Raw genomic sequence first — 19,617 nt, forward strand, 5'->3', positions numbered from 1 at the left:
GGATGGATCCTACCTAAGAAACTGCTATTAATCTCTATTGATTCGCACTCTCAAAGCCCTTATTTCTGGATAAGGCTTCATCCGTGATTATTCTTGATCGCCGATGATTCTTTGTTCCTAATGACACTTCATTCTTTGCCCTTGAAGCTCCTTATTGCTTGATCCTTAAGTCTGAGACTTTTGATCATGTTTCATCCATGATTACTTCATTTACTACAATATTTGTTTTATGATGAGTTTGATTTCGTAAAGATCCGTGAAGCTTAACGATCTTTTATCCTTCATCCTTACGACCATTACTTTTTGACGGGTCTCCCTCTTAATAATCATTCATTTTTGATTCCTTGATTAACAACGAATTACTTGATTAATGACGAACTTGATTTACGGGTATTGATCATCGATCTTTGAAGATCCTTGATGATCATTTATCCATAAATCTCGTGGAACCTTATTTATTGTTAATTTTTTAAGATCCCTAATCTGTCATGCTTTTTGATTCATAATAATTTGACCTTTTACCATTGATTATCCTTGAACGTCGATAATCATTGGTATTTGATGATAAGTGTTCCATTTGATACCTACTTGATTTTGACGATTTCTTTATTACATCTTTTGTCGATAACCCCCACCAATCTTCAATCATTCAGCATTATCAACCTTTGACGATTATTGATTATCGATCATTCTTTATCCTTGATTCACGGCGAGCTTTCCACGATTTTGAATCTTGATGTTAGTAATTTTTTATGATCATCTTTATTCCTCGATTATCCTTTTTTCGTAATCCTTAATTAATGATTCTTTTTGAATACCTTTGATGCTGAATCTTTAATCCTTATTGTAATCTTTGATCTTTATCTTTGATCGTTGTCTTTGATCTTTATGTTTGATGTTTATCTTTGATCTTTATTTTTGATCTTAGTCTTTAATTCTTAACTTTCATTCTTTTACCTTTAATCTTTATTTCTAATCCTTGATATTTAATATCACTTGATTATCCATAATATTACGTTATTGTTTACTTGATTAATAACCAATTTGATCCATGATGATTTTTAATTCTTGATCATCTTTGGTCCTTGATTCTCATCCTTGCTGCTTGATAGTACTTGTTCCTCCATGATTCCATGTTCCTTAGTGTCATTTGGCCCTTGACACTTGACGATTGTTGTTTAAAGGTCCTTGACAATCTGAAGTTTTTTAATCCTCTTTTTTGACGGTCCTCGATTCTTAATTATCCTTACTTCATCCTTGATTAGCCGATTAACAATGAACGTTGATACATGAGTATCCTTCGTTTTGAGGTTTGGGTCAAGACAATGACTTTCGATGCTGATTCTTCATAAACGTCATTCTTTTCTTCTTAATTTTCGACATTCATCAACCACTAATTATTATTAACCATTTTTTGATTCTTGATTATGTTTTTATTATTGGATTCATGACGAATTTGGATTCTTAAAAACCCTTAATATTTTGTTGCTTTCCTATCTTTGAGAATCATTAATGGCTCATGGTTCTTGATATCCCTCAATCCTTGATTAATCCATTCTCGGCAGTCCTTCATTCTCGCTTAATTAATAATCTTTGATATACATGATGATGGTAATTATTATGATAATTGACTTAGGACCGGTTTTGATGTTTCAGTTTAACTTATCTGATAAATAGATAACCTTCCACGTGAATACATTTGTACCCGCGTAAGTTAACTGTCCGATAGATTTAACGGTAGCATGAAAAACCAGCTCCGGTATCGTCCGTTGATAAGAGGACGAAACAGGCCACCAGATATATGGGCTTGCTCGTGCTCGAAGGGCAATAACTCCTCCCAGTATCTCAAAAAGAAGCTGATATTAAGAGAACCGTCCGATAAAGTTAAGCGACATTAGATTCTTAATAATCCTTTTTCTTGTACATTTCCTCATAATGTGATTATTGCGGCTCTTTGATTATCAAGATCCTTTAACTATTTATTTTTCAGAACGATCCTTAATCTTTGAATACTTGATTTTTGATAGTATGTCACTTGACTACTGGATTCATGGTCAAATTGGATCTACGATTATTGTTGATGATAGTATACATGATCAGCAATGCCTTATGATCCTTGATCTTTTATCAATCAATGATCCTTAATTTTTGGCGGATCTTGACCCTTGATAATTTTCGTATTCGCGGGGAAACTTTAATCCATGATCATCTTTGATCTTTAATGAAATTGACATGCATTCATACCCTTGATGCTTCATGACTTTTGATCCTTAATTATTGTTAAGCCATGACGATATATGTCCCGGGTGACCCAATAAAACTGTTCCTCGGCCATATCTCGAGAACCGTTCGTCATATGACTTAGGGGTAAAAAAAAATTATTGGGTAAATCGGTCATGAAGAATCGCTGGAAAATATTTTCAAGTTCTAAAAATGACCAACAGAGGGCGTAACTGCCATCTTAAATTTTAAAATTGCATTTTCTATAAATTTTGCATAAGAAACTAAACATTTTTAAAGAGAACCAGTTTATCTATCATTTTCGTAAAAACCGCCAGGGGGCTAGTTTTGACACTATGATCCAAAATCCTAAAAAAATTAAAAAAATCAAATGGAATGATATGACTTTTTGGTTTTCTTTATGAAAACGTAGCCAAATAACGCCCAAAGAGGCCAGTGAAAACCGTTTTTCAAAATCTCGTTCCTAACCTCAAATAGTGGGAAAATGAGATTAATTAATTAATTAATAAAAATGCTTAAATTGTATCTTATTTGACGTATGTATTTCCAGTATTTGTCGATGGCGCGAAAGAAAAGCACCCTACACTTTTAGGTAGGACTTGGACAGTTAAACAAATGAAACACGATGCATTATAAAATAATAACAGCCGTAATTTGTAAATTATTCGGCTGTGTTTACGCATTTAATATGCTGGCGGAGATGGTTCCTGGTCGATTCGGATAACGCAAATATATAGAAGATGCGAGCAGCGATGGTCGCATTTTGAAAATACTCAAAATATATCGCCAGCATATTAAATGCTTCTTGGTTAGAAATCGGCATTTTAGAAAACATTACAAATTCAAAAAATGTTCCAAAAACCCACTCGCGGGTATTGCCGCGTAACACAAGTATTGAAACGATGCATGGTCATCGAAAGCTCACAAAATGTCGAATCTGCATATTGAAGTCCACGTCCAGAGAAAGAGAGGAGTTAAATAAGTAAAATAAAGTTTCAAAGAAATATTACCATACATAAGAAAGTTGGCTATGAGCAGTCTGTGCAGTCACTGCGCATGCCCACATAATTTTTACCATGTGCGAAATGTTTGCCTTTACTAGAAGCATCTGTTGTTAAAATTTCAAAGAAATATCTCCATAAATAAGAAATTTGGCATTGCGCAGTATGACCACACAATTAATTAATGAATCTCATTTTCCCAATATTTGAGGTTAGGAACGAGATTTTGAAAAACGGTTTTCACGGGCCTCTTTGGGTATTATTTGGCTACTTTTTTATAAAGAAAAAGAAAAAGTCATATCATTCCATGGTCGGGTGTTCGAACCTGGTTTGAGGTGAATTTTTCATCTGTGGCAGAGGAATTTCCTTAGATCAGTTTCGAGCATTCTGCCGGCTACTCCGAATTAGGTTTTCCTGCAGTTTTCCTAACTCGTAGGGTAAATACCGCAGTAGTATAGAACAACTGACCTTCTGCAGGGGCACCTGTAAAAAGCATTATGCGGGTCACTCTGTAATTGGGCGTAAGCCTGTTGAGGGACTTGAACAAGAGGGACAATAAATAAATAAATAAATAAATAAATAAAAATAAATAAAACTAGTCTCCTGGCGGAGAAGGATTCAACTAAATTAACAAGGAATACTCTTTTCAACCATACCAAATTTGTTAAAATCGGTCAAACCGTTAAGAAGTTAAAGCAGGTTATTGCAAAAACAATTGAACGCCCCACACCATCTTTGTTTTTGAAATAACCAAGTTTTTGTTTTTACGAAAATGTTAAACTGGTTCTCTTTAAAAATGTGAAAAAAAATTGGTAAGTTTCTTATGCAAAATTTATAGAAAATGCAATTTTAAAATTTAAGATGGCAGTTACGCCCTCTGTTGGTCATTGAACTTGAACTTGAAAATATTTTCCAGCGATTCTTCATAACCGATTTACCCAATTTTTTTGCCCATTAGTCATATGACGAACCAGTAGTGTAGCAGAGGGGTTCCTGGCTCACTTCAAGGTCGCTCGCTACCTGGTGGTGACCTTGGAAAGGAGGTCAAGGTGACATGGCTGTGACCTTGGGAATTGGGTCAAGGTGAGAGTTGAGTGACACGTGCTCGGTGACCTTGGAAATTAGGTCAAGGTAAAAGTCACGTGCCACGTGGGCGTTGACCTCAATTTTCATCCGAGACCATTGACCCCATTAATGTTCAAGGTCATCCGAGATCATTGACTCCATTTAATTTTCAAGGTCATCCGAGCTTATTGACTCCATTAAATAGGTCATCCGAGATCATTGGTTCCATTAATTTTGAAGGTCATTCGAGGACATTGACCCCATTAATGTTAAGGTCATTCGAGGTCGTTGATCTCATTAATTTTCAAGGTCGTCGGAGGCTATTGGCCCCATTTTTGGGACATCAAATTGCATTTCCAATGTCATCAGAGGTCATTGCCCCCATAAATGTTCAAGGTCACCCTCACCCGAGGACATTGGCCTCACTTTTTTGTTATCAAATTAGATTCTCAAGGACATCCGCGGTCATTGGCTCTCCTAAAATATTAAGACCGTACGTCTGTCGTTTACTCCGTTTTGTTGTGATATCAAATTACATTTTCAAGGTTATCCGAGGTCATTGCCCCAATAAATTTTCAATTTCATTCGAGGGGATTGGCCCCGTTTTATGTAGTGTCAAATTGCATTTTTAAGGTCATCCGAGGTCATTGAACCATATAATTTCGATGTCATTGCAAATTTCAAGGTCATCAGCTGTCATTGACCTCATTGATTTTCACTCATCCAAGGTCATCGACCCCATAAATTCCCAAGGTCATAGACCCCATTAATTTTGTCATTGATTTTGGCCGTTAATTTTCTCGAGATATGGCCGAGGAACAGTCTTATTGGGTCACCCGGTACGTTGACGGACTTTGATTTTCAATAATCATTTATCTTTAATTGCTTACGAACCCTTCAACCTTAATCCTTAGTGATCTTTTGACTCTTGATGATGATTCATTATCATCGTCCTTCGTTTTGATCCTTAATCCTCGGTGACTTTTGATCAATAATTATTATTATTGATCATTGTCATGAATCTTGATTCTTGACAGTCATCCTTGGATAATAATGATCTCTGATTCATGATTATCTTTAACTGCCGATGATCCTTGGGAGTTAATACTCTTATGTTTGACGGTCTTTAAGTCTTGATTGTGATCAGTTGCTTAATGTCGAACATTCTTATCCATAATGATATTTCATTACGTCCATAATCCTTGACATTTGGATTGCCGATAATCCTTTTATATTTATGCATCGTAAATCCTTGTAGATCTTTTACTGGATCCATTGATCTGGCAAATGATCCTTAATCAAAGATTTTTGGTTCTTTATAAACATTAATTTTTTAATCTTTGATTTATGATTAGGTCCTTGATCGCTTGATGCAAAACGAGGTTTGATTTCATTTTTATCAGTAATATCCTATTATTTTTCTACGTAATGTGCACGTTACATTATTATTTTTCTTTCTTAATGAAGCTCGACTCTTGATGCTTCATGATTCTTAGTCTTTCTTTAACATTCTTGATCTTAAAACATTGACTTTTGAAAAAAGATAATAAAAAGCAAACACAGTTATTTATTTAAAGAAATTGAAGCAAATAGACGTAGACATCAAGACATTTTAAATAATTATGTAAAAGACATTTTGATAAAGTACAGAAAATGCGTTTTAACGCATTTTCTGAAAAGAAATCACTTTTAAATTGCATTTTCGAGACCCGAAAAACAAAATGCATCTCAGTCAGCGAATTCTAAAAAGATCAATACCGGTTAGTATTAAAATAAAATGTTCACGGCTTTCAAAAAAATGGCAAAGCACGCGACGCAATAATTTCATATATTTAGCCCGGCGACATCTGAATTGTATAACCTCGCCGGCGAAATTATTTCATAAATGCAAGCGAAAAAAATAGCAAATCAATAGCGTGTTTTGTTGGCAAAACAACATCGGTTAGCGTGGTCGACTATAAACCGAATGTAAATCAACATTTGCTATTTAAATTACAACATCGTGATATCGCCAATTCCATTTGAAATTGTTTTATTACGAAATTACTGTCATATCGCTTGATGGATGAGGGACGATTTCATTTTTATGCTGTCACTAATCGATCACGGGAAAATGACGCCTCAAACTTGTAAACACATAAAAATTTCATTTTTCTTGTATGCTTATCACTTCATACGTTGACGAGTATGACAAGTTAATTAGTTTTCTTTTATAAATCGGGGAGAAATGCCTCTTTTCTATTTTATCAATTGCGCCGTAACAATGAAAACCATCTGCTCCATTGTGAGGTAATTTCCAAACAAATTTTGATGAAGATGGAGTTTTTTCCATTATGTGTGTGACAGTATTTGACAATTTTTTTTGCCAATCATTGCATATTGTATACACTTGTGTTTGTTAGGAAAGAAAATGTAGACGTTCTTGCCAGATCTTTGAAGGTTATGAAAAAGCGAGTTGATGTGGATTTCGTGACCAATGTTCAGCGCGTCTGCATACCTGTATGAAGTTAGCAATAATTATACAACAATAAATATGCAAAAAAAGCATATGCATGGAGAAATCATATTTGGGGTTGTTTGGACCCCAATTACCTATGTAAAAAGTATTGAGATTGATATTAAATTTACACATCTCATCCCTTAAACCACGCGAATAAAATTTATACATACTTATAAGCTTTATTTTTTACAACTTGTTTGTTTTTCTTATGTGCATACATTTTATTGGCGGTTTTTAAGGGATAATATGTACAAAATTTAATATCAATCGCAATAAGTCTGTAAACAATCCCTAAATAAAATGTATCCATTCATGTGCATATTTTCGCATATTTACTGATACTGCCAATTTCTGAAAAAATATGCAGAATCTATTACTGAATGGTTATTGCCAACGTCAACATCACATGTGTTGTCTACATTACAAAGCGATCTGACGAGCAACAAAGAGCATTTCAAGTTCGAGCAAAGGATTAAATCAAGCCTTCAAAAGTTCATATTAAAATCTTATTTTCGAAGCGTAAACGTAGACAATTATTATTGTTTATACATAGAAGTCGGTTACTAGAAACCACGATAGACCTTCTTTCTTAGCTATAGGTACACGTTTTTCGAAATATTACTAGAAAGCTTTAAAAAATCGTGGAAAATTCCTTAGAATTTTTCATCATTTCGCTAGAAGTCTTCCAAGCAACGCTCTTTCAAAAACTTCTTAAGAATTTCTTCCAGACATCCCAATTGCCATTTGCGAGTACCATCCTCCGACAATCTGTTCTTGAGATATAAGGAATTATTATTATTCGATCACGATAATAAGTCGGGGAGGAGGCTATAGTTGATAGAAATTAATTCATTTCGTCGAAACCTTTCATTAGAGTACCATGAAAATGAAAGATAAAACTAGTTCCACAACCCCCCCCCTCCCAAACCACCTCTTTTGATAAGGGGCCAGAAAGAAGGGCGGTAGTTGGTAGAACGTGCGTTTACCTCCCTTTTCTCCGTAACTGTTAGTGCTATCAAAACAGTAATGTGCCTATATTCTGCTCTTTTTGGGTCAAATTTAAAATGGCAAAATCAAAATTTGCCAGAAAATTTGCCATATGAGGGAAAATAACAAAATTATCAACTTCAGAATGATCCTATAATAAATAAGAAATACAGAAAAAACGACTGTTGAATAATCCGCCATTTTCAAGATATGTATACGGGGTCAGGTAGAAAACTATAATTATATACTTTAATCCTCGCTGTAATCTAAAAAGACAGCATATTAAATTCTCTTTTCAAAAATGCCAATTTTTTGATAATAACAACAGAGATCAGATTATTAACGAGCTCCTAGCGAGTGTATAATTTTGTGGGGTCTGTCCGTCTGTTCGTCCGTCTGTCCGTTAGCACGATAACTCATAAACAAATTGACCGATTACGATGAAATTTTGCAGGTGGATTCTTTATCAAATTTGTAGATCGGAGTTCGTGAATTGGCAATGGAGACCAAAAAATAAAGTAGGCCCTTTTGGCATCTCCGTTAGTTATGAACCGAATTGCATGAAATTCAATATGCGCATAGCTTTAGCCATATAAACACAATTCCAAAAGTTGAGCCTAATCGATCAGCATTCACAGTGCCCTTTGCGCATCTCGACCATTTATAGACCGAATTGCAAACTTTCTTATTTATGGAAGAATTTAAATGAAATTTGATACATAACCACTTGGAATAAAAGCAAATATAACGCCAGTTTCAAAATTTTGTGTTGTGGATGCACAGTGCCAACTTTCTTATTTATAGAGGCATTCCAATGAAATTTGATACATGGCCACTTGGAATAAAAGCAAATGTAGCGCCATTTTCCAAATTTGGTTTTGTGTAGAATGTGCAGTTCCAACTTTTTTATTTATGGAAGCAATTAAATAAAATTTCATACATATACACTTTAAATAAAAGCAAAACTAACATTAGGTTTAAAATTTGGCTTTACACATGCTATAGCCATACCCAGGAGCTCGTTTGCTATATTTCTTTAATTTATTAGATAGCGAGGATATTAGTTTACAACTCAGTTTACAATACATTTTCTTGATAACAATTTTCGATATTAATAACAAATAAAGGTATTTTACTCTTGAGAAAAATTCATATTTGACATACTTGCCTCGTACACGACTCAAAAAATTTGATATCTGACGGTTGCAGATTACGTTTCAGACCATGCAGAACGTTTAATGAAAAATAACTTTTTTGCGCATTTTTTCAAATTTATTTGTAGAAAGGTAGCTTTTAATCTCACTATGGCTGACTGGCTTGCAGTAAATGCGAGCCCGTAGAAGAACGCTTGTAAAAAGACGAATGTACATATACCTATATTGGGGTCATGTAGTGTAGTAACAACTTTATGGACGGGGTACAAGATGTGGGGTCGGCGACATCTGGGCGCTATCACCGAGCGTGTTATACTAACCTGGAGATTTTTCAGTTTTTTTCCATCTACAGTTTTTCTCCGATTGTTTTCAAATAGGTGTCGGAAAGATCTTGTCAAAGCGAGGAATTTTGTTTTTTTTCCTAGGAGCGAAATGAACCACCTTTTGCACGGCGCGCTTCGAGGAGTGGTCGACTTTGGGCACCCAAAAGTTTCTTAAAGCTCGAATCGCGGTTTCTCTTTCTCGTGTCACCAATAGAAGCTCGAGCGATGAGAAGTACCCCAAAATTGAGTACTATTTTGTGCCGGGTTTTTAGCGAAATCCACCAAAATCCGAGTAAGAAGGGAGTAAACTGCAAACTCAAATTGTGGGTGCACGCGAGAAATGGGAAGCGGGTACCGACAAAGTGAATGTGGTAGCCTTGGATAAGATCTTATTTATGGAGGAGTCAATACTGGTTAATAAAACACTGATCTGCTACACAAAAATGCGCTGAAGTCCCTTCGATCTCACACGAGGACTTTGATAATGTTTTCGTAATATTAATAGTAAAAAAGTTTCCCATATGCTTGGTACTTAAGTGGACACGCTGTAGATTCAAACAGATTACAATAAAAAAATTCAAAAATATTTTTGAAATTTCTGTACTTATTATTTCAAAATTTTTTTAAATCTTTTTTTAATGTTTTTGAATTCTTTTAAATTCCTAAAATCTTTTTTGAATATAATCCCTTATGTGTTGTATTTTTCAAAAGAAAAATATGCCAAAAAATATGCCATCTTTTTAGATCAAAATATACAGGGTGTTCCATTATAAAAAATGAGGATAGGTCCGATAACTTATTTACCTGACTTTGTATACTTATTTTGGTAGATTACTCAACAGTCATTGCAAAGAACCTTTTGTAATAAACATAAACAATAAACTAAGAACTCTGAAATTGACCATTTTTTTCCCGTAGCTCTTACGCGGGCGAATATTTTTAAATTTTCACCAATTTTACCATTTTAAATTTGACCCAAAAAGGCTGCATGATGCTCGTATTACTTTCCTATCCTTTCCTAAATTTGTACTTGTCCAGTACCGAGTCGATGAATATAAACTTGAAAAGGGAAATGTGCACTGTGTAGTGCATATACTCTTTGTCATGTTTGGTGTCTAAAACGAGGTCTAAAATGTACCTAAAATAACATTGAATTTTTCTGAGCAATTTGAACTAATTGCCCATCATCAGGCGCCCGGCGCTAGATTAACATGTAATCCGAACAGCAGAATATAAACACTTCCAAATTTTAACAAGAATTAATTTTGGCATTTTTTTTCTGTTTACAGGAATGCAGAATCTTTCCATATCATGCTCATTGGTCTGCCTCATAATCATAGGAACCGCTGCGTTGGTCGGAGCTTTCGGGGTTTGTCAACATCAAATTAGTGCCGTATTAGTGACCGGAGTTATGTATTTATTAGCAGGTAATAACTTGAACTTTTCGGAGTATTCGAAGCGTTTTTTGTAAAAATTACAATATTCCAACATAAGGCTTTTTACTCATTGCAAATACAATTCAAACAGCAGAACACAAAATTAGACACAAACTTAACAGTAGGTGTCGATATCAAAATACCTTGCAAAATACTGAAATAGAAAGACAATAATTTCATTGGTCTATTTTTCATAATTTTCAGTTTTCTTGCACTTCTTTTGTTTTATTTTGTTTTTCCCACAGGTGATTTTCATCTTCTCCATAACCTGATCCGCACTAAATCCGTTAATATAGAAAATCAGAAATCAAAAATATCAATTTTAAAATTTTTTTATACCTATTACAAGTCAATATGGATTCAAAAAAATTGAAAAAATTGTTTTTCAAAATCTAAAAAATTTGAAAATCTTTTTGAAATTTATTTAATCATTTAAACCTTTTTTTGTTTGTTTACATTATTTTTAAATCTTTTTGAATGACTTGAACCTTTTTTAATATCATCCCCGGTGTGTTATATATAAAAAATGAGGATAGATCCAAATCCAATAACTTTTTTACCCCAACCCATATACTTATTTTGAAAACAATCGTTTTAAAGAAACGTTTGTAATAAACATTTTTCTGTACATGGACCTGATAGGAGAATAACTTACGAATGAAAATTAAAGGAAATTTCGCGCTCTACAACTTTGTGTTTGAGTCACAGTAAAAAACTGAAAGATGTCTAAAAATGGATTTTTTGAGTTCCCTAAAGCTAGTAAGTTTTTTTACGGGTAAATAGGGTGCATCAGAACTGCCAACTGGTCTCTATACAAATATTCGAGCAAATATTTCAGATGCTTTACGTTAATTTTAGTTGGTTGTACCCCTACATTTGGAAGTATCCCCCCAATCATATGTAAAAGAAACATTTCTCCCCAGCATTTTTTCAAACATTGAAGTACAGTACAAGAAACGCTTGAAAATACTTACCCGCAACTGTTCATGCTGAAAAACATTGTAAAACTAATTTTAAAAAATCTGTTTTAGCATCATTCGCCATCTTCACATTAATGATAATACACTTCAAGAGAGTTCAGTCGAAACCGCAAGTGAACATGGACCCCGACGGTACAATGGACGGCGTAGTCAGTCCGAGCGGCAGCAAGGGCACCAACTATCTTCTAGGCGCTCGAGTATTTACGACGTCGTGGTCGTTGGACTTGGGTTGGGGCGGTGTGACATTGTGCGTCATGACGTCCGTCTTGTGGATATTGTTATCGAAAATTATGCGATTTAATCCGATTTCGTCTATGATTAATTAAGCGCTCGAGCTCAACGTTTTGTCGTGACGTACAAGTATCGTTCAGGCTGACAAAAGCACAAAATGGTACGTGATACTACACGTTGGACTAATATTAGGCTCCCATTTATATGTAGCGAACACAGCAATTGCAATTTTTTTAGAATTTCTGTGTCGAAATAACTCACAATCAAAATTACCCACAACTGAATTCGTGTGATAGTGATAACGACTGATAGGGCAAGATAAATACCTAACAGCTTTGCGAAGCTTTATAATTGTAGAAATAGTTTGTAACTTTTTTCTATTTTTCGCAACATGCCGTCCATTTATGTAGCGTTAAAGCGCATACTACCTTAAGTGTAACGATACTTTGAAGACAAATAAGCAGGGTTATTGGATTATAAATGTTTCGCTACTTAGATTTTATAAATGCGTTATTAATACAGATTTTATAGATTAAGAAAAAATAACAAAAGCTAAGCTGCACTGTTGTTACTAATGTAGGCGAGCAATAAATGCAAGTATAACCTTTAAAAAATTGCATCGCCAGAGATATTTTTAATATTGTGCAAACATTTTTTTGCTTATTACTATGTATATATTTGTTCAATAAATCTTGTATGATGTTAATACCCGTTGGAAATCATTTCGAGTAAACCAAGAGAAATTGTACTAACCTCAAAGTCCGAAGTGATGGATGAACCCGATTAAACACACAAACGATACAATTAAGATGTTAGAGAAGAGTTTAATTTAAATTACAGCAACAAATATAAACAGTTAAACTACACACAATTTTGCAAATTTGGAAGTAGAGCGAGAAGCCCCCAGACAAAAGGGCGGGAAACGTAAACTATAACAGCACTACCAATCTAATGTAGAAGTAACTAATTAAAAACGGAATCGTACCAACCTTCATGTCTACAACCCCAAGAACAGTGGCGGACTGTAAGAAATTGATCTGGGAGTTCAGAGAAAAATTTAAATTATTCAGTGCTTAAAACTAAAAATATACGTTAGTATTACCGTTACCGGTAATGCTACTGATTAGTTTACAATGGTAATCTGTAGTCAATTTGTATTTCAATGTTATTGCAATTGGTTAGACCACCAACAATACACATCTCTAGACGATGTACTTTTTGAGTGAGATCAACGATGTATCTCTATCCTTCCCAGTTTTGCACAGCATATTCTCTTCATTTATTGTTAAACACAATAGACCATGTATAATGATCAAGGACTAATTATGTAAACAAGGTTATCGAAAAGCTGTACAATATTTGACTGGAGATGCACAAATGCCTATTTCTTTTACCATTGAGTAAATTACGTATTCAATGCATTTACTGCATTTTTCTATAATGACACCTTCTGATGTAAATTACCTGGTTCTCAGGTCATTTGGACTAGATTAGCATTGTTTGTTAACATTTTTAATTATCCCTTTATTTCCTGTGATTTGTTCTAATCAATTTTACTGATTTATAGATTTTTATAGTTATTAGGTAGACATGTGCATTAATGAATTCTCTTAGGTATGGTAGAACCTAATAAACCGGCACTTCGAACACCTAAAATAAATCTCTCTTATTTTATTATATATAAGGGTGAACAACAAAAAATGTATTTTTTTTATAAACATGGTAGCTAACATTTAAAATTCTGTTACAATGATTAAAAGTATAACATATACCGATTTTTAAATAAATTCTTATCTTTTCAAAAAATAATAATTGTACATTTAGCGTTATACTTATTTATATTTATGCACAACCCATGCAGAATTTTTCCGAATATCTTTTGTGCGGCAAGATGACTTCGTTTTTTTGTCCTAAATTGAGAATTCAGTTGTAAAATTTGTTGATTCCGCAGTTGATCCTCTATTTTCTGAGAGGCAAGATCCGAGATGATATCATTTCATATTCGCTAAGTTGATGTGAAGTTTGCGAGATTCCATCATATTCTCAAACGGAAAAAATAAATACTTGAAATTTCTTTTAAGTGGGAGAATTTTTTTACCCACCCCTAATTACCGGGAAAACCCAAAATTTCGCCCATGTTTTGATACAAATATTCATTTTCGTGATGTCTCGCTACCTTGACTTGACATGAGCAAAACAAAGACACTTTTTTTTAAATAAACTCGTCAGTGTCGCCCATTAGTTATCGTATCCCGCTTAGAAATTTAGCTCAAAAGGGACATTGAAACATTTTTTGTAACAGTTAAAATGAACAAGTGCAATCGAATTTCTTTGAAATGGTAGGCTCAGAATGTGAAAACCGTTTTCTAATATTCTCAAGAATAAAAAAGGACATCAAATTTAGAAAACTATGCGGACTGTATTTATGTCGGTATCGTTTCTGTTATTGTATAATAATATACCATGACGTTTCCTATGTTTATGTTCCGCTAATAGGCGAAAAAATGCCTGTGTGTCATTGGTTATCTATCGGGCGCAACTTTCTCGTCAATTTATTTGTAAAAATCGAAATTTGTCGTTCCTTTATTTTTTTGATAATCGGATTCCTGATATCTGATCATATTGAAAAAATAAGCACTTGCCTCTAGTCTCTACTCAGTAGTCGCATTTACGAATTGCGATATTGTGCTTCCCGCTTGTGTGGTGGTCATGCGTTCGTCCAAAAAATCAAAACGGTGCCACATTTTTACACAAGAACAAATTTGCGGCAAAAATACTTCTAAAAACTGGTACAGCCGTATTCTGACTAGGGGATTTAGCTAAAAATTGGGCTACTATTTGATACCTTCCTAAACAAATTTCTTGAAGCATCCTGATACAATGAAAAAGGTTTTAGAAATCAAAAATTACTTCCAATGTACCTACAATAAATATGCATTTAGTGCACTTTTCGTCTTGGGAATATGTGACATTATGATTTAAAAATCAACAGCATTCATGAACATTAGCTAATTTATCTAATCCATATCATTAGGAACGGCGTAACAATGTGCAGGATAATGCCAGATAGTTTCTTTTGTTTTCCTTTCAAGTAATGAGTTGTCGCCTCAGGAGTTATATTAGTCCGGACGACAAACGCGATATTTTTTAAGAATCGTGCACTTTTGTATAGAAGCATGAATTTTTGTATACGACTTACCTATACCTCAACAGACATTTTAAACATTAGAGCCACTCTGGCTCTCTCTCAGGGGGGGCGTAGCGTGCCCATTCCAAAACGGCCGTTTTAGCAGTGGTATCCATTCGGTAATACCTCTGCCAACTCGCAACCACTAGGGCTAGAACAAAATTAAAACACGGATTTTGTTGAGCACCAGCTTAGCTAAAAAAAAATGTTAGGTATATTGATATTTACCCTAAATGTATTGAGTGTGGCTTTTTTTTGGGGTCAAAGTTAACCTTGATTGTTTTTCCCACAAAAAGTCGAGAATTTAGGCTTTCTTCATTCAAAATACTGTTTTTATTCATCTTTTTTAGATGTATAGTTAAACTTATTAACATACATAAATTAAATTAATTAAATTAAATTAATGAAATTGTATAATTTTATATTATTTGTTGTGTCCTATTCTTCGTATAGTAAAATCTTATATGTAGTTTGAAAAGAAAATTGTTACTTTAGAATAATAATTATTATAATTAATTATACAATTAATTAATACTGTACTATAGCTATTATTCATGATCGCATCCACCACACTTGCAACGTGGAGTGCAAGTTCAATTTCGTACACTTGCAGGATGTACATACGCTGCGCTTAGAGTCACATTTCACCACTCCCTTTATGCAAGCTTCGATCGCTGGGGGCAGGTCCATCCGTTTCATCTGATATAGAATCGAAAGCTTCAATTAATTTATATAATTGCAACTTTCATTATTTTGATGTACTGCAATTTGTCCTCACTTACCTCCCACCTTTAGTTGCTGCCCTTCCACCCGAAATCGCCTGGATCAGGAAGAACAGGGTTTCTTTCAAGGGCATTACCCCAGACATGACCTCCTTGGTAGGCAGCACGGAGCAAATGGAGACGAAGAGCATCCTGTGTAGGGGGAATATTCTCAATTTACCCTTGTGAACAAATGGGACTCTTCTGCAATCATTGACAGTTACCTCAGGACTCTGCTCCGTGCTACCCACCAAGGAGGTCATGTCTGGGGTAAAGCCCTCGAGCGAAGCTTGCAAGGAAGTGGTGAAATGTCACTGTAAGCGCAGCGTATGTACTTCCTGCAAGTGTACGAAATCGAACTTGCCTTGCACTCCACGTTGCAAGTGTGGTGGATGCGATCGTGAATAATAGCTATAGTACAGTATTAATTAATTGTATAATTAATTAATTATAATAATAATTATTCTAAAGGTACAATTTTCTTTTCAAACTAGGTACATAGGTATAATTTTACTACTATACGAAGAATAGGACAAAACAAATAATATAAAATTACAATTTCATTATAATTTAATTTAATTAATTAAATTTAGTTTATATATAGAATAAGTTTAACTATACATCTAAAAAAATGAATAAAAACAGTATTTTGAGTGAAGAAAGCCTAGATTCTCGACTTTTTGTGGGAAAAACAATAAGGGTTAACTTTGACCCCAAAAAAAGCCACACTCATCAATACATTTAGGGTAAATATCAATATAACATTTTTTTTAACTAAGTTTGTGCTCAACAAAATCCGTGTTTTAATTTTGTTCTAACCCTAATGGTTGCGAGTTGGCAGAGGTATTACCGAATGAGTACCATTGCTAAAGCCGCCATTTTGAAATGGGCACCCTACGCCCCCCCTGGCAGAGAGCCAGCGTGGCTCTAATGTTTAAAATGACTGTTGGGGTATAGGTAAGTCGTATACAAAAATTCATGCTTCTATACAAAAGTGCACGATTATTTGCTAATCCTCCGGACTATATAGTGCAATTTGAGTTGCCTATTATTACGTTAGCGATTTGATTTTTTTCTGAAGATCGCGATATACATATGCGTTATCATAATAGGTGGAAACAATATCTTTAAGTGCCGCCATAGGAAATATTGTCGGATTTCCAAATTGGTGCTGTACGTTTTTCTACTCCCATTACAACGGCGGTTATTTACGCAAAACGATTTTTCTATTCATGGATTTTCCTAAAAAGTAAGACCGATATTTCAACTTTTTTTAAGTACCGCCGTTCTTTTCATCATTGCAAAGAATATCCACTATCGAGAATTTGTTAGACTGCAACTACAAAAGCAGTATTTCATAAGAACGTTTAGCTATTTTTTCCAATATGGCGGATTGAGTACAGAGGAGCCTTAAGAAAATCTTCTTCACGAAGTTGTTGTAGTACTAATTATGATCTTTCTACAAAATAACGCAAAATGTTGACAATTGACTACATTCACGCACACTTCATTTTGAAACATAATCTTCGAAATCCTTTGGTAATGGCAATTTCCTCGCAATTTAATATTGAATGATAATTTATAATATCCCTCTATCGACACACGCCAGTTCGCAATCATATCACAAACCCGATGCACCATGGTTCTTATTGTTATGTCAATGATCACAGCTAGAAAGAAGGTTGGATCGCGGCTCTTTTTGATATTTATCGATGCTTTGGTTTTTGGTTTGTGGTGATATTGTCGCGTCGGTAGCAAGAACGTCGTGCTTTCGTGGTTTCGTAAAATCGTTGAAATTGCCGCACTATGAGAGCTTGGCGTCTGTTGTCGTTTTGCCTCGCTATAAGTCGTCATGGTACCTACCTCACTGTATAAGAGCTTGACGTCGTCGGGTGCCCCACTATGGTTTTCAGTTATCCAGTTGTTTAGGGCTGCTTTGGAACCACGTAACCGCGAATCCATTTACATAAAACCATAGGAAGTGGCTTAAGAGCACACGCATGTAATCTTTATATTGTACCTACCTACGTATATTTCTACGGCGGCGTCAATATATGCATTTACGTCGCTGTCTCTGAATATATGGTCTAAGCTCTGAATCCAGCGATCGTAAATTGTACGCGTTGCAAGTTTCCTCGATACACAGTTTCGTAGCGTACTAGTACAAGAAAATTAACTACCTACTTAAAATTAACCAGGTCGAATTTCTTTAGAAAATGCGTTGGTTCGTGACTATAGAAAAACCAAAGCCATTATACCCTGTAATAATCCACCCTTATGGTTAGGCAACACACCTTTACATCTAAAACAAAAATATGATATGCTCTGTATATAACCAATCGACCGTTTTGTGCGGATGCCGAATACTAGGGGATTTTCGAAACGAAGCTAGGGGAAAAAAGAGCGAGCCGAAAGAAAAAGAAGAAGATGGTGACGGGGTCGACGGAAGGCATCACGCGTTCCCGGTGTTTATTCTTGATTATTTTGGTTGTGGTGTTTTGATACACCTTCAAAAAAGAAGATGGCGACAAGGTCGCAGGCATCCATATATATACTTCTCTTATATATATGCAGGCATCACGCGTTCCCGGTTTTTTTTATTCTTGATTATTTTGGTGGTGGTGTTTTGAAGTTGTATTTACAGGTAGTACTTAACCACTTTATTCTTTCTTGTACTAACTATCATTGAATTTCTTGTCACAATTTGATATATTATTTACATTTTACTGTACAGGTGATTATATAACTCATTATTTCGTCAGCCAATCAAATTTCTTATTTTCCTTAGATACCATATGATATTGACATATGAATCTACTCTTCACGACGTGGTATAATCGTTTAGGTGTTTCGCTTTAGTCTAACGATTACTAGATTCAGAATAGGTTTATCGGTTTCGGTTGTTTCAACAAACGTCAAAAAACATTTCCGCAAAACATGTCTTCTCCATTACATAAAGTTTTCGTGTTTTTTTCGTTATGGAACGTTTTGGAAATACTTCCGATGCTAAAATTAGTGAAGAACTAAATAATTTAATGCCGGCTAACACGGTGAAAACTCATAAGTATGTATGAAAAAGTTTATTTCGTAATCTCTCCAAATACCCCTTAGGTACGTTTGGAACCAGTTTTCTCAATTTTGCAAACACAGGAATTGCGTTTTAACTAGCCAAACTTCAAACGAGGAACTTTCAAGTGTCTTAAAAGACTGGGCCTTTAATATGAAAAAAACTGATGGCACCGACTATAAAGAAAGTGTAGTAAAAACATTATGGAATACCTATTACAGCCAAACTCCAAAAATACTTCGAAGAATTTAAGTGCAAAATTGATCCCTTTAAAGATATTATTTTTGAAGATGCTAGAAAGGCACGTTCCGCCAAAAGGAAACTTTTGCAAGCAATTCCCGAAAAAAGGAAAGTTAGTTCTGCAGCTCTTACGAAAGACGAAATCAGCAAAATTGTTGAAAGTTTTGACGAAGCAACACCCGATGGTCTCCAAAAAAAGTTCTATCAGATTGCCGCCGTGGAACTCGCATGGAGAGGTAACGAAGCCGCTTTTTGTTTGCTAGAAATTAGAATATTTTAAAAAGGAAGTCAACAACGAGGGCGTCTTTACTGGCCGTTATGAATACAATACTGTATTCTCCAAGACTGCGCATGGGTGGCGAAAAAAAGACTGCCGAATGTAAATGGTTGACGCCAAATGTGAAATGCAAAGAACAATGCCCAGTACGTCTTTTAGAAAAAATG

The 19,617-nt window shown here is 34.7% G+C and overlaps 2 protein-coding genes across 3 annotated transcripts in view; one reads left to right on the plus strand and one right to left on the minus strand.

Annotated features, from left to right (window-relative positions):
- Nucleotides 1–12,505, plus strand: part of LOC116178750 — a 27,996-nt gene extending 15,491 nt beyond the window's left edge. For both annotated transcript variants that reach the window (XM_031498335.1, XM_031498334.1), the window contains 2 exons: nucleotides 10,561–10,698; nucleotides 11,739–12,505. In XM_031498335.1, coding sequence (XP_031354195.1) covers nucleotides 10,561–10,698; nucleotides 11,739–12,013 — 413 coding nt within the window. In that variant the 3' untranslated portion in view covers nucleotides 12,014–12,505. The remainder of the gene's footprint in view (nucleotides 1–10,560; nucleotides 10,699–11,738) is intronic.
- Nucleotides 1–12,860, minus strand: part of LOC116178749 (histone-binding protein N1/N2-like) — a 33,478-nt gene extending 20,618 nt beyond the window's left edge. The window contains exon 1 of the mRNA XM_031498332.1: nucleotides 12,672–12,860. The gene's annotated coding sequence lies outside the window, so the exon portion shown is untranslated. The remainder of the gene's footprint in view (nucleotides 1–12,671) is intronic.
- Nucleotides 12,861–19,617: the final 6,757 nt, after the last annotated feature.

This window comes from Photinus pyralis, unplaced genomic scaffold, assembly GCF_008802855.1.
Source record: "Photinus pyralis isolate 1611_PpyrPB1 unplaced genomic scaffold, Ppyr1.3 Ppyr1.4_LG8, whole genome shotgun sequence".
Classification (NCBI taxonomy): Eukaryota; Metazoa; Arthropoda; class Insecta; order Coleoptera; family Lampyridae; genus Photinus; species Photinus pyralis.